We start from the raw sequence: 14,181 nt of genomic DNA on the forward strand, positions 1-14,181 counted from the left end.
AAGGGTTAACACTACGAAAGGGGTTCGTCGAGGACGAGGACGAGGACAAAAAGGTAGAATGTGTCAATCAGCTTTTTGATGACTTTCAGCCAATCAACCAACCCCTCCATCAGAAGACCTCGATAAGAAAGAATATAGGAGAAAGGAAGAAAGCAGCGACACTCGTGATTCCCTACCGAATATATACCAAGGTTCATCTCCGCTATGGTAGCTTTTCTCTCGTACCTGGTACAAGATCCATACCGGCTTCTCCATCTAAACAAATCGAAGAATGTTGCACCGGGCTTTGGAAGGAAGGGGATGCCATATGATCGATATCGAAGAAGCGTGGAGTGGGGGTTAGTTACACCGGTGGGTAGAGGGCGTGGTGGCAATAGGTAGGTAAATGTCGGTTAAGACTGAAAGGATGTAAGGAGGCCCACCTAAGCGAGCCGACGATTAGGTAGCTTTTGCCAGTTTCGAGTTGTTCCTGACGATATATATTTATGTGTGTGTATATATATATATGTGTGTGTGTGTGTGTGTGTGTGTGTGTGTGTGTGTGTATATATATATGTGTGTATATATATATGACCTGTCTGATAGGACATTCAATCCCTTGGTTCGCTTCCTTTACCCGCGTTGACAATTGATTTAAGGCTCGGCTCACTAGTCAGCAGCTAGACTGTTTGTGGCCAAGGTGAATCGTTCCTGCTTAGCCATCGGCTGGCACTTGGCACTTGGCACTGGAAATTGATTTGGCCTGTGGGCTAGAAGAACTGGAGACTTCACTTTGCCCCCCCTATCTTTGACTCAACTCTCTTGCTTTTTGGACATCTATCCATCTCTCTCTCTCTCTCCATCTCTGTTGACGACGACCATTGTGCGAAAAACTCCGACTTCGTCAGACCTCCTCAGCCAGCGCTATACGGATAGAGCTCGACGCCAATCCGACACCAGCCTCTCTCCTAGAATCCCGGCCCGCACCCGCTCCGATCGTGGTCACAGAGCCCGCCAAAGCTAGCAAGCCCAGCCAGCCAGCCAGCCCAGCCAGCCCAGCCAGCCAGCCAGCCAGCCAGCCACACTCTAGCCAACCCCTTACTGACTTGCTGCAGGATCGGGGAGAAGGAGGCAAAGGGCGGTAGGTCCGCGACCACAATCTAGTCGAATTTGTGCTGTCTGCACAGTGCAGATACGATACCATATAATACGGGGCAGCAAGAGAAAGTGCGCCGACGCACGCTCCCTTCACCTTTCTACCCACCACCTCTCCAACAACAAACGATTCTTGCCAGACGGGTCTTTGTACCCTCTGGACCTCCACCATCGACCTGGCTTCCCTAAACCCCACCGCCGCTTTCTCCTCTTCTGTAGGCAATTCTTTCACGCATCACCGGCGGCGGTCATCAGCATCGTCACCGACCACACCCTCGGGGCTGAAAATCAGCGCAGCCTTGGGCTCGCGAACCCTCGAAACTATTCCTGGGACACCCAACCTACCAAATACCATGTCGCGCAGCCCATCTCCCAGGCTCGGGGGTGGTGGAGGATGGGCTAGCCCAGGTCTCACCAGCCCCGTTGAGATCAATGGTCGGTCCAGCCCATCGCAGTCATATCGTGGTGCCAATGGAGATCTCACCTCAGTGACATGGGAGTCGGCGAAAGCAAAGACGGAAGGCGTCAATGGCTACCCGTCATTCTCAACTCGGCACAATGGCTTCTTCAGCAGGCATATGCGGTCCTTCTCGAACAGTCTTCCGAGGTTCAACATGAGTGGGGAAAAGAGCTATGCAGAGAAGGAAAAGCTAGGCCGAGGACGGTGGATGCCGAGAGATGGGAGCAGGTTGGGCCGAATAAGGAATGCTGTCACAAGAAGCAGCCGCAAGACGAGACTTCGGATTCTGATGGTACTCGGACTGATCGTCGCATACATTCTGTTCTATTCAACACGTAAGCTTCCTCGCCCGCGCAGCCAAACGGATTTGGAGTACTGATGTTGTAATACAGCTGCGGTATATTACTGGCGGCGATCAAAGCACATCGGAGGCGGAGGCAAGAGGCATGTTATCATACTGGCAGCTAATCAAGGCGGTGGAGTAATGGAGTGGAAGGGTCCTCGGGAGTGGGCAATCGAGCGGGACAGTGTACGCAATAAGAAGAAGTACGCTGCCAAGTGGGGATACGACCTTGAGATTGTAGATATGAGCACGAAGAAGAGATACGCCCATGAGTGGAGAGAGAGTTGGGAGAAAGTTGATACAATTCGAAATTGCCTGAAGAAGTACCCAGACGCAGAGTGGTAAGTCGAAATCCCTTCCAAGACCTGCATACAACCTCCCCCCCCCCCCCCCTCCTTGACATTACGATTGACAATCAACAGGTTCTGGTGGATGGACCTCAACACCTTTATTATGGAGCCCTCCTACTCCCTCCAATCCCATATCTTCAACAACCTGGCCGCAAACACCTATCGCGATATAAATGAATACAATCCCCTCAACATAACTCACCCTTTCCAAGCCAAGCACCTGGATGCAGACGCCCGCAGTCCAGTCGGTGACAACAAGGTTTCCTCCATAAACCTCATCGTCCCACAAGACTGCTCTGGCTTCAACCTTGGCTCCTTCTTCATCCGCCGTAGCTCCTGGACCGACCGCTTGCTGGACGTATGGTGGGACCCTGTGGGCTACGAGCAAAAACACATGGAGTGGGAGCACAAAGAGCAAGATGCCCTCGAGTTCCTGTACATTAACCAGCCATGGATCCGCCCTCATACAGCCTTCATCCCGCAGCGCAAGATCAATTCGTTCCCCGCAGGCGCCTGCTCAGAGAATGGCAACGATACGCGTATTCATTATGACAAGAAAGACCGTGATTTCGTCGTCAACATGGCCGGCTGCGAATGGGGACGAGACTGCTGGGGGGAGATGTACAATTTCCGTGAGCTGAGCAACTACCTGAACCGCACGCTTTGGGAGAAGTTCAAGGAGGACCTGGTGGCGGTCATCTGGTTCAAGATTACGGGGAAGAAGGTCAGGTTGTAAGAGAAGCCGGGTTGCATGCTGTGACGGCGAGCCTTCTCCTATCGTCGTCCTTCTCAAAAGTTTACGCAGGCGTTGGAAGTAGCACGGTCTCGTACGTCTGATACCATGATTAATTGCTTACTTACATTCATGTTACTATATGTACGGATATTGTATGTTGCATAGATTGGCCTGGGGATAATGGTCTTGGGAATTCGCTTTGGGAATTTGGCTTGGGCTTTGGCTTTGGCTTTTCACACTACCTTCTCTGCCTGTATTTCGGGGGGTTGCCCTTCTTCTTTTTCTTCTTTTTTTTCTTCTTCTTCTTCTTCTTCTTCTTCTTCTTCTTCTTCTTCTTCTTCTTCTTCTCCTTCTTCTTCTTCTTCTCCTTCTCCTTCTTCTTCTTCTTCTTCTTCTTCTACTTCTTCTTCTTTCTCTTGCTGTTCCTATCCCTTCGCCTGGTAAATTTTAGTCGTGTCGAGTCTGCATTGCCAACGGAGTCGAATGAAGGCGGGAAATGTGCATGTATCAATACGTACGTACAATGTCAATTTTAACGCCATTTCACGATTTATTCTCAGTCGGAAAAAAATGAGACCTGCTTGCTACCTGGGGTTTTTCCTTTCCCCCTTTTTCTGTTTCTGGCAGTGAGAAATGAGAGATGCTGCCACCCCCTGTACTTTACCGTAGATATGAGACCGCTTAAACAGCGAGCTGCTCGACACGCTCTACTAGCCCTCCTCCCTCTCCGGCTTCGATGCCAGCTTGAATTTGGGCTCTGGTCTCAGCAGCCTTCAGTATTTCAGCGATGACACGTGTGATCTCTAGCGTCTCCTCGTCCTTCATGCTCCGGCACATGATCTGGAGGCCGGCTGGGGCCGCGCTATCGCCTTCGGCTGTGGCTGGTCGTGCTCGTGCTGGTGCTCGTGCTCGTGCTTGTGCTCGTGCTTGTGCTCGTGCTTGTGCGTCGTCTGCACCTACCCGTGCCGTCAGCATCACTTGTCTTTCGACCTGACCCTGTTTCGAGGATTCTATAAATCTCTCCTCCCTCTCTCTATCTCTCTACACTTAACCAATTCGCGAATCGCAAGGGTTCCGGATGGATGGGAGATGGGAGGTGGGATGGCGAGGGAGAGAAAGACGGATGGATGGATTGGACATATTACAGTAGGGAGACTGGGAGGCTAGGAGACAGAAGGGAGGAAGGAGAGGGAAGGGGCACTGACAGGATGGTATGTATGCCATGTCTCGTGGGAAATTCGCATCGGTGGAGTTTGAAGCGGGGGAGAAGGGGATGGCGCAGGAAGGGTACTAGGGTTGTTGTTGGAGGATCAGCCTTTTGAGTTCTTTGGTGGCTTCGGAGCCGAGGGAGGGGGGAGGAGAGGAGAGGAGAGGAGGGGAGAAGAGAGAGATGGTACGGTACGATACGTACGTCTAGGAGGTTCGCCAAGACGGTGTATGGCGGCCCTCCGAACTTGTCGTGGCCTGGGACTAGGCTTTGGAAGACGGGCATGATGATTGCGTCGAGTCGGTGCTGTACCCAGAGGCTGCGGAAGAGGGACTTGATGCTTTTGATTTGGGTGTTGTTGGTGAACACTGCGTCGAGGGTCGGGACGTACTCAGCCAGCTCGGGCGTTACTGTCGCAGCTATCGACGGGATCATAGGCTCCCCCGACGCAGAGATGTTGCGGAACGGCGTGTGGTCAGGATCGGAAGAGAAGACGCGCATCGCTGTGTGCAGGGCCTCGCTCAATACCGTTTTCGGCAACAGCTCGTCTAGCGGGATCGTGACATGGCCTGCTTTCTCCAGTATCTCGACGGCAGAGGATAGGATTCTCTGCATAGGCGGCAACAGGGGGAACTTGGGATCTTCACGGAGGACTCCTAGCCTCAAAACCGTCTTCTTCTCGTTGTCCTCCTGTCCGTGGAGCGGGGGAGGATGTAGTACCCTCCACGGAACAGGTAAGACATCCTCATCGAGCTCCCAGCAATCAACGCTTAAAACACATCTCATGAAGAATTCCGCATCCGTCACACTCCTGCAAATCGGCCCTGCACTCGCCAGAATCCCAAAAGAAGAACCAGCCCGTCCCGGCACCGTCTGCCCTCCATACGGGATCCGTCGCGTGCTCGGTTTAAAGCCTACCACGCCGTTACAGAACGCCGGGATGCGGATTGATCCTGCGATGTCAGTTCCCACGCCAAGAATCGAGCCCTTGAGAGCGGAGAGCGCGCCTTCGCCACCAGATGAGCCGCCGGCTGTGAGAGACGGGTTGTGCGGGTTGAGGGTCCGGCCGAAGATGTTGTTGTGCGAGTCGGCGGTCATGAGAGTTTGCGGGATGTTAGTCTTGACATACAGGACGCAGCCGAGGGAGAGGAGAATGGTGACGAGGGGTGAGGTGGTATCAGAAGGCGGATGCAGGGTGAAGGATGTGTAGCCTATGGTTGACTTCTGGCCGGTGATGTTGAACGAGTCCTGGGCGTCTGACTTTAATATGTGGTTTTTTGTTGGGGGGGGGGGTAGGAAAAGGGGGGGGAGGATTAGTACTTTGAGGCTTATAGGGAGGCCATGTAAGGGGCCCATAGTCATCCCTTTTTTGGCGAGATAGTCGTCGCATTGTTTGGCTCGGGAGAGGGCTTCCGAGAAGAATATCTCGGTGAGACAGGACACGAGCTGTTGGGCGATGGCTGCGCGCTTGCAGAATGCTGTTGTGACCTCGACGGATGTGAACCTCCCAGATGCGAGGTGTTCAAGAAGCGTCACGGCTGAGCTGGAAGATTGGAATGTCAGAAAGAAAAGCTGCTCGTCTTGTGTACATCGGGAGTAGACTTGCCCGCGTGAGGGGGGACTGGCTACGCTACTTACTAGTTTTCGGTGATTTCTATCTCTTTCTCCGAGAGAATACCGCAAGTGCGTGGGATGGAGAGGACTTTTTGAGTGGACGTCTCAGAAACGGGGTCTGTGATTGAGGAGGGGAGCTTCCATTCTGGGGGGATCTTGGATGCTGCCACTTCCCGGTGAGCACTGGCAAGAGATTGCCAGGAGGGCTTTGGTGCCCACATCTAGCACCGTGAGTATCGACCGTATGACTTCTTCCGAGTATGTGTTGACGTCGTCGTGACCCGTCACGTTTTGGAGCAAAGTGATGAAGTGATGGATGAGGTGGAGGGGAGCGGGAGTGGAGGGAAGTGGATCCTACATTGGCGAAAAGACACCAAACATGGGATTGGATTACCTCATAAATCAGGCCGCATTTTTTTAGCCACTCCCCGTCCCAAATTTTGGCCCGTATTTATACATAAGTATTTTTATATATACATGTATACATCTAGAATGCTACTGTGTTAAATTCAACTGTTGGTGGCAGTCTCGACGTACCGGGCTGGACTATAGTGCACTAACTCGCTTAATGAGCTTGGAAGCCGGCACCGGTGATGGCACCGGCTCCAACGTTTAGTAGATGAACTTGATTGAGATAAGACGTTTAGAGATATCTTTGGATTATGACACCCAAATAGCATTATATTTTTCGTGTAGCGGAAGTGAAATTGGTACATGTCAAAGCATATTGAGGAAAGCGTAAGAAACACCGATATACTATTCGAATATCAAGTTATAAGTTTGAGAGCTAACTCGCGGAGGATTTAAGCTGATTCACAATGATTTCAGTCCAGTAGACCCCAAGGAATTGTAACAGAACATTACTCTAAGAGTGCGAGCACATAGGTGTACTACTTACTTCGTAAGTCTTCGATGGATCGACTTTCGGCCTTTTCCCACTGCGCAACATATTCCCACCAAAATGTCCAGTTTCAGAGCTACACTAGTCCATTCCAGCTCGTGCACACCATATTGGACCAAAAATCTTTGATGTTTGGTAGAGTGTTTCGAGGTCCAAGAGTAAGGCCTAATCAAGCTCGCTTACATACCTAGTCGACTCGCCAAGTAGAAACCTCTCATCGAGCTATCTCAGTACCTTCGCTTTTCAGCCATAACAACCCCAAACATCCGGATCCACTTCCCCTGATATCGGTCTCCCACAACCACGCTTCGATACTATCCAGGAGATCATATGGTTAACTTAGTTCCCGACTCCTCGGTGCGTGCGCCTAAAGTTTATTTCCCCGGCATTGCATCTGCAGCTACTCGTCTGGCGATCCCGTTGAAACGCTACATGAGGCCTCTCTCAAGGAGCCTCATTGGATGGCATACATTTTTGTCAGAGCGTATCATCTCAGGTATCTTTGTACCGTTGTGGGTGACAGGCAGGCCGCGTCATGGTTCTGAAGAGCTCGCATCCATGTCTTTATCCGACCGAGGCCTATGAGATGACCAGATCTGTTACTCGAGCTGTGAGGGTCAAAGAAACAAACAATGTATTTGAGATGCCTTGTTCCCGCCCAAGAAAACTCTTTCTCGGCTCTGTTTCCTCTTGTGGTTGTTCCTTTTGTCGTCGTTCCCTATACTCCTCGCTTGTCTTTGTTATTGTCGCTTGATAAAAATAATTTCTACTTTGGGAGGCACAATAATAGCTCCCCTACGAAAATACTTTCTTGTTCTTCACAATAGTAAGAAACAACTTGCGCTTTGTTGTTCGATTCTTGTGGTCTATATAATTCCTGCTGCTTTTCGATCTTCGAGGCATTTCTACCACTCGACTACTTTCAACCACTTCTCAAATACTTCGACTATTCTGTAATATCGGACTTTTTTTTAAAACACCAGACATCTTCGCCGGACAAAGATGCAACTTTCACTCATCACCATGCGCCTCGGCGTCTCACTTTCTTTCGCGATTGGCGTCACGCAGGCCGAGTACATCATTCAGGATTCATACAACGCAACGAACTTCTTTAACGAATTCAACTTCTTCTCCGATAAAGACCCAACAGACGGCTTCGTCGCCTACTCGAATGCAGCCTCGGCAAACTCGAGTCAACTTGCGGGATACCTCGATCAAGGGGTCTACCTCGGCGTCGACTCTACAACCGTCGATCCAGCTGGAGGCCGTGGTTCCACTCGCGTCGAGTCAAAGAAGACCTACACACACGGCCTCTTCATCTCTGATATTGCACACATGCCAGAATCAACTTGCGGGGTTTGGCCTGCTATGTGGACTGTCGGCGGAGATTGGCCCGCAAATGGAGAGATCGACATCATTGAAGGCGTCAACACGGATACCACCGATACGATCACTCTTCACACCTCTCCTGGATGCAATATGGAAAGCACTGGATCCATCGCCACATCGACACTGTCAACCACTGATTGCAATGCAGGACCGGCCACAGCAGGATGCTCACTCACAACGAAATCCCCCTTTGGCACGGGTTTCAACGCAGCTGGGGGTGGAGTCTACGCTATGGAGTGGACCTCAGCGACCATTAAGGTCTGGCACTTCACCCGCGACGCTATCCCCGCCGACATTACAGCTGAGAACCCAAACCCGAATACTTGGGGACCGCCTGTTGCAGCTTTCAGTGGAAGCGGATGCTCGATAGACAGCCACTTTCAGAAGCATCAGATCGTGATCAACACCACGTTCTGCGGGCAATGGGCCGGGAGAGTCTGGGACAACGACGAGACGTGCTCAAAGCTGGCTCCCACCTGCGATGCGTACGTTGCCGCCAACCCGCAGGCTTTCGAGAGTGCGTTCTGGCAGATCAACTCGGTTAAGGTCTACCAGGCCAACATGGCCGGAGGTGCTGCCAAGAGGGCGCAGCCGTTCTCTGGATAGATGCACATATTCTGCTTTCTTTAGCACTTTTGTATGGAGTTTGGCATGGTTGGGTAGCAGCGGAGTAAGGCGTTCTTATAGTTACGATACACACGACATGTTTGGACGGTCACATATTCGCACATAGAAGGGCGATTAATTGAATGCTTCACAGCAAATACAACTTCAGACAAGTCTTACCTATGTGGCCACGTGATATGCATCTTATCAATTCTCCTTTAATTTTACTCCTCGCTGGTAGGTACATAGAAAAACTGCCCGAAGCTCTCAGTATCTACTACAAATTTTAGTCCAAGTTTTAGTCAAAGATTAACCTGTTGGCAACTTTTCCCCGACGCCTGAAGGCCCGCAAAACCTATCCGAGCTTTTGACAACTTTTAGCTCGCGTCGCGAAGCTCGATGCAACTTCAAGACTTTCTACGCTCCCCGCAAAGACCTACCAAAGTCCTCTTCACATCCATTCCGCTCTGATCCAGCTTCTTCCAGCTTGAAAATATTGACGACCGCCACCATGCATCCCTCGCGTATGGCGTACGTGGAGGAGCCAGAACCAGAGGTAAGCCGACCCCTCCAGAAATCCCCCATGTCCACACCCCAAGCTCCGAAACGGTATTCATATGATCGCAGAGGTGTCTCCGCGTGCGCACGTAGGAAACCTGCAGCTGATGGATCTGGTGACAACTTTCAGGACACCGGGATTGATCTTACCAATGTGCGTAAGTAACCTGCCCTCTCCATCCACCCTTCCATCCCTCTCATGCTCAATGCGCCTTTGCAGCCCTTGACAATGACTATGATATGCCCTCGGCAGGGCCGGGCCTGGCCCCCGAGCGCGCATCGGCGTTTCAGTCGCAGATTGATCGGAGGAAGAAGGCGGCTGCTATTGCGGTGCCGACAGACGACAAAAGGGTGAGAGAGCGGCTACGACAGCTGGGGGAGCCCGTCACGGAGTTTGGAGAGGGGCCTGGGGATCGTAGGGATAGATTGAGGGAGCTGCTGGCAGATTTGGCTAGGGAAGATGGGGGACAAGATGGCGAGGGCGATTCGAAGATGGTGGATGCGGGCGACGAGGACGACGATGCGCCTGACGAGGAATTTTATACCAAGGGGATTCCGGAGTTGGTGGTGGCGCGGAAGGCTATTGCGAGATACTCTTTGCCGAGGGCGAGGAGTAGACTGGCGAGTCAGAAGGCCGAATCTACGATTCCGTTGCGGACACACGTCAAGTTTAGGAAGGAGATCAAGGCGAAGCTCGAAAAGTTCGAACTTCAGGGCAGTCAGACAGCGGGGGATCGACCAGTTAGCATCACGCGGTTTGCGCCGAATGGGGAGATCATTGCTGCTGGAAATTGGGGAGGCGGAATCAAGTTGCTGAACGTTCCGGACTTGAATGAGATCAAGACGCTAAGAGGGCATACGGATCGAATCGGTGGCATTTCTTGGTTTCCTGATGCGACATTACCTGGTACAACGGTCTCGGAGAACTCTATCAATCTTGCCTCGGGTGGTGCAGAAGGCAAAGTCCATCTCTGGTCAATGACTCAGGACACTCCCATCTCAACACTCGAAGGTCACAATCAGCGAGTGTGCCGAGTAGAATTTCATCCCTCTGGGAAATTTCTAGCGTCAGCATCGGAGGATACGACATGGCGACTCTGGGACGTGGAGACTACAACGGAACTGTTACTTCAAGAAGGCCACTCTAGAGGTGTTTTCGCTATCGCGTTCAACACTGATGGTTCTCTCCTAGCTAGTGCCGGTACAGACAGTATAGGCCGCATTTGGGATCTACGAACAGGACGAACAGTCATGATCCTGGAAGGTCACATCAAACCAATCTACGCACTAGACTGGGGCGTTGACGGCCACCGCGTTCTCTCCGGCTCTGAAGACGGCTGGATTAAATGCTGGGATGTCCGAAAGGTACAGCCATCCGGCGGAATCGGTGCTCACAAAATGGTCTCGGACCTGAGATGGTTCAAAGGAAACGACGATCCTGCTCGAGGTTTCATTCCCCAGCTAGATGAACAAGGGACTCAAATACCCAAGAAGTCCGGCACGTTCGTTGTATCTAGTGGTTTCGACAAGACGGTCAAGATCTTCTCGGCGGATGACTGGTCGCAGGTGCAGAGCTTGACTGGGCATACTGGTAACATTCACAGCGTAGATGTTACGAGAGATGCGAAATGGATCGTTAGTGGTGGGTATGATCGGACGGTCAAGCTCTGGGGACGTAACGATGGCGAAGGTATTTGAGATATCAGCTGGGAAAAAAATATCACCGGCGTTGGACGAGGACAGATAAAGCGCAGTTTCTGTAAAATTAAAAGATCAAACGTCACGATACCCTGGAAGATAATCCGAATCGTCAATATCATCCACCCTATTATCAGATTTGAAGTCGAGAATAGTGGCAAGTACCAAGATTTGGAATGAATAGTAATCCATCCATCCGACTTCGTTACTCATCGAGTTTCGTTTTATCTGGGGTCCACGTTTGGTATGGCTTCCATCTCCAGCGCATCTCTCTCTGCGTTGGGCAGTAGTATATCTTCCTTCCTCTATGAAGAAGGGCATGGGGATCACTCATCGGCCACGTTCGAGCAAATCACGCTCGACAAGACGTAAATTCGAAACCCGTTCATCTCCTCACTCGCACCTTCTCTATTTAAAGGATCTAATATTTACTTCACATACGTGACCGCCCCCAAGATTAGCCAAAATCGACATTTGAAGCTTTGAGCCAGGTGAAAATCCGGTGAGCCTTGTTTGTTTCCATTGCAAGAATTCGCTGTGGGTGGCTACTTCGGCGCGGCATATCAGTCCATGCTAGCCAAAACCAGAAACCCATGGAGGATACTTTTGCAGGTGCCGGAAGGAAGGAAGGAAGGAGGCGATGCATGCAGTTGGACTTTCTCCAGACTGGTCGCCGACTTGGTGGATGGTTCACTGAGCAGTTTGTCTTTACTTTCTTTACACTGATTGATGCAAGGCTCGAAAGTGAGCTGGGCTGAGAGGAAGGCGATTCGGCCTATTGTCTGAGATACCTACCATCCTGAACAATCAACTGTTAGCATCCGTAGATATCGAAACCGATTTCAGTTAAAACAACCTGGGAGGAATTCATGTGCAGTATTGAACTTTCTCTTACCATGATTCCCGTCGTTGCAGTTCATGCTCTTTTGCTGCATCCACTACTCGCGCGAGTCAACCCGAAAGATGCTGGCTGCTACCTCGGCAACGATTTAAACAGGTGCAGTTGGATTTTCTGATTCTCCAAACTAATCGGGAATTTGAGTCCCCTTTCCAGCTTAAAAGCTCTGTTGCTGTCTCTCACTAGCTCTTCCCACAACGACACTTTCTTATCCATGATGACTAGGTCCAAAAGGTTTTTAAACGTTGACCACTTCTTGCCGTGTTGGTCACCGACCTTCTCGGCTTCCATGGAGTTGTCAATTATCAGCAGGAGGCTATCCCTGTGCGCTTCGAGACCTAATTTCATCAGAAAGCTGGCCGTCTTGGCCTTGGAGACGATGTGGAGATCGTTAAGGGTGAAGAAAATCGTGATCAGTGTTGGTTTTGAGCCGACGAGGGCTCTGATCTCTTCCTGGGTCAGTTGGAGTATGTCTCTCTGCGTAAAGGTTGTACGTAGAGCTCCTGGAGGAACGAAGGAGGAGTTCTTATCTCTGGCAGCCTGACTAGCGTATTTCGACAGAACTGGCGGGGTGTTCAGCCCTGTTTTGAGAGATGATATGACATGTGTCCAATCTGCTTGGTCACATAGTCGGAGTTCGATCGCTGGCGTAGCCAGTTCGGATGTTGCGAGTCCTGTATCAGCTGCTAGATCTGGAGTCTTTGGCTTGCTAGCTGCTGCTTGAGGCAGAATGTGACGAGAAAGTGCCGCAAAGGCCATAATCTCAGCGGCCCCTCCCCCAAAACATACAGCATTCAGAAATGGTTCTTCGGCACTGCCTATATTAGAGGCGATGCCTTTCGTGTCATGCTGGTCGCGGGCTCTCAGAAGACTTTTGAAACAGACTTCTTCATCTCCGAACTCTTTGCAAAGCTCTACAAGGACAGTGGCCACACAAAGTGCTCGGTTGGGACTCCATCGAACCGCATAGACTTCTAGCCAATCTAATTTTGAGAATGCTATTTGAAAATCTCCCTGAGATACCGAAACTCGGATCGCTTCCAACGTCGGCTTGAGCGCGTCATAGTCTTCGCAAACCGGCAGAGCCGCTCGAAAGACATTCAGTAGCGATTGCTGCAGCGCAGGGTCAAGATGCTGTTCTTGAATATTCTCTGCTCTGGTAACTGCCTGTACAGCTCTGGTAGACTTTTTCGGGGCCTTCTTCACGAATCCTGGTCCCTTCCAACCTGGTCTTTCTTTTGGTGCTGCCGGCACGTCGGGGGCTCGAAGAAGAGATGTTGCGCTGGACGGCACGGGGTGCTTGCGCACTGATTTATCTTGGCGCACGTATTTACTCATGGTCTGGAAGAAGGAGCGCGGTATAATTGCGAATGTGGTCCGGATTTTGCCGTGGTGGTGGTGGTCGTCGTCGCTAGTCATAGTTGACTTTCGAATTTGATATTACTCGCACGTGATCCATGGTCCGGCCCTGCCAAGGATTTTTCGCTTGACAGGGGAGAGGAAAACAAAGCAGGCTTTGGGCTTTGGGCTTTGGGCTGCTGGCTGGCGCTGGCCATGTGTATCACCAGCCTTGAAGAGCTTGAATTGAGCTCCTGTGGCGAAGCTTTTCGTAGATCCTTTACCCGCAACACCCATGTTAGACTTGTCCAGAGCCTTGCTATCGTGCGTGCTATGTTTATTTCGACAAATGTAAGCGAGGATACAATGCGGTCTTATAGCACAATGTAGGTAGGTACTCTTTCCAGCCTACAGTCGACCCAGAGCCAAGTCGATATTGCCTCGGGGAATAAATCTGACGAATCAAGCGAAGCTGCCTGTTCAACCTCAATCAGCTACGGCTCGGAGAGTTGAAGCTGCCAGAATATGATACAAGTGACTCACCTGTACACCTACTTGAATCTTGCTCTCGGGATGCTGAGCGAATTGCTGTAAGGCTTGGTTTCCTACGAGTCAAACTAATGAATAAAGAATCTACTCGTTACGCTGTCATGCTGCAGCTGGTGCCAAGCAAATAGCGTCTTCATTGCAAGGGAGGAATATTCCGAGGTGAAAACTATTAAAATAGTACAAACCGTGAATTCAAATCCTTAAAATTGTAGCACGAGTTTGCCTGGTTTTATGCCGCTATAGCTAGTGACGTACTGTTGGTGTAAAGAAAGGTGACATCGCAAAGATATCGCATGAACCTTGTTTGCGTGCCAACTCTTCCAGCCTACGATCTGATTCATTATTCGTCAACGGAAACGTGCATATATCTCGACCTTCAGCCCAATTATAGAATCCAGGG

General features: G+C 50.9%; 5 protein-coding genes across 6 annotated transcripts; 3 read left to right on the top strand and 2 right to left on the bottom strand.

The window, feature by feature from the left end:
* Positions 1-1,487: 1,487 nt before the first annotated feature.
* Positions 1,488-3,023, top strand: L3040_004605 (uncharacterized protein; the record flags this gene model as incomplete). The annotated part of the gene is made up of 3 exons (XM_007287926.1): positions 1,488-1,929; positions 1,987-2,278; positions 2,360-3,023. The coding sequence occupies 3 exons, from the start codon at positions 1,488-1,490 to the stop codon at positions 3,021-3,023; spliced, it is 1,398 nt and encodes a 465-aa protein (XP_007287988.1).
* Positions 3,024-3,704: 681 nt separating this feature from the next.
* L3040_004606 (uncharacterized protein) lies at positions 3,705-6,065 on the bottom strand (the record flags this gene model as incomplete). 2 transcript variants are annotated; one of them, XM_066156255.1, is made up of 5 exons in its annotated part: positions 3,705-3,973; positions 4,229-4,313; positions 4,435-5,478; positions 5,551-5,773; positions 5,869-6,065. In XM_066156255.1, the coding sequence occupies 5 exons, from the start codon at positions 6,063-6,065 to the stop codon at positions 3,705-3,707; spliced, it is 1,818 nt and encodes a 605-aa protein (XP_066011680.1). The 2 variants fall into 2 exon arrangements, with proteins under 2 accessions (XP_066011680.1, XP_066011681.1); XM_066156256.1 differs by having other exon boundaries at positions 3,705-3,979.
* A 1,703-nt stretch (positions 6,066-7,768) lies between these two features.
* On the top strand, positions 7,769-8,740 carry L3040_004607 (uncharacterized protein; the record flags this gene model as incomplete). Its single annotated transcript, XM_007287928.2, has 1 exon — positions 7,769-8,740. The coding sequence occupies one exon, from the start codon at positions 7,769-7,771 to the stop codon at positions 8,738-8,740; it is 972 nt and encodes a 323-aa protein (XP_007287990.2).
* Positions 8,741-9,251: 511 nt separating this feature from the next.
* L3040_004608 (uncharacterized protein) lies at positions 9,252-10,996 on the top strand (the record flags this gene model as incomplete). Its single annotated transcript, XM_066156258.1, has 4 exons — positions 9,252-9,296; positions 9,368-9,379; positions 9,429-9,456; positions 9,519-10,996. 4 exons carry the CDS (start codon positions 9,252-9,254, stop codon positions 10,994-10,996), a joined length of 1,563 nt encoding a protein of 520 aa, XP_066011682.1.
* A 973-nt stretch (positions 10,997-11,969) lies between these two features.
* On the bottom strand, positions 11,970-13,313 carry L3040_004609 (uncharacterized protein; the record flags this gene model as incomplete). Its single annotated transcript, XM_007287930.1, has 1 exon — positions 11,970-13,313. One exon carries the CDS (start codon positions 13,311-13,313, stop codon positions 11,970-11,972), a length of 1,344 nt encoding a protein of 447 aa, XP_007287992.1.
* Positions 13,314-14,181: the final 868 nt, after the last annotated feature.

This window comes from Drepanopeziza brunnea (genome assembly GCF_022702325.1).
Source record: "Drepanopeziza brunnea f. sp. 'multigermtubi' strain 214-2 chromosome Unknown ctg7, whole genome shotgun sequence".
Classification (NCBI taxonomy): domain Eukaryota; kingdom Fungi; phylum Ascomycota; class Leotiomycetes; order Helotiales; family Drepanopezizaceae; genus Drepanopeziza; species Drepanopeziza brunnea.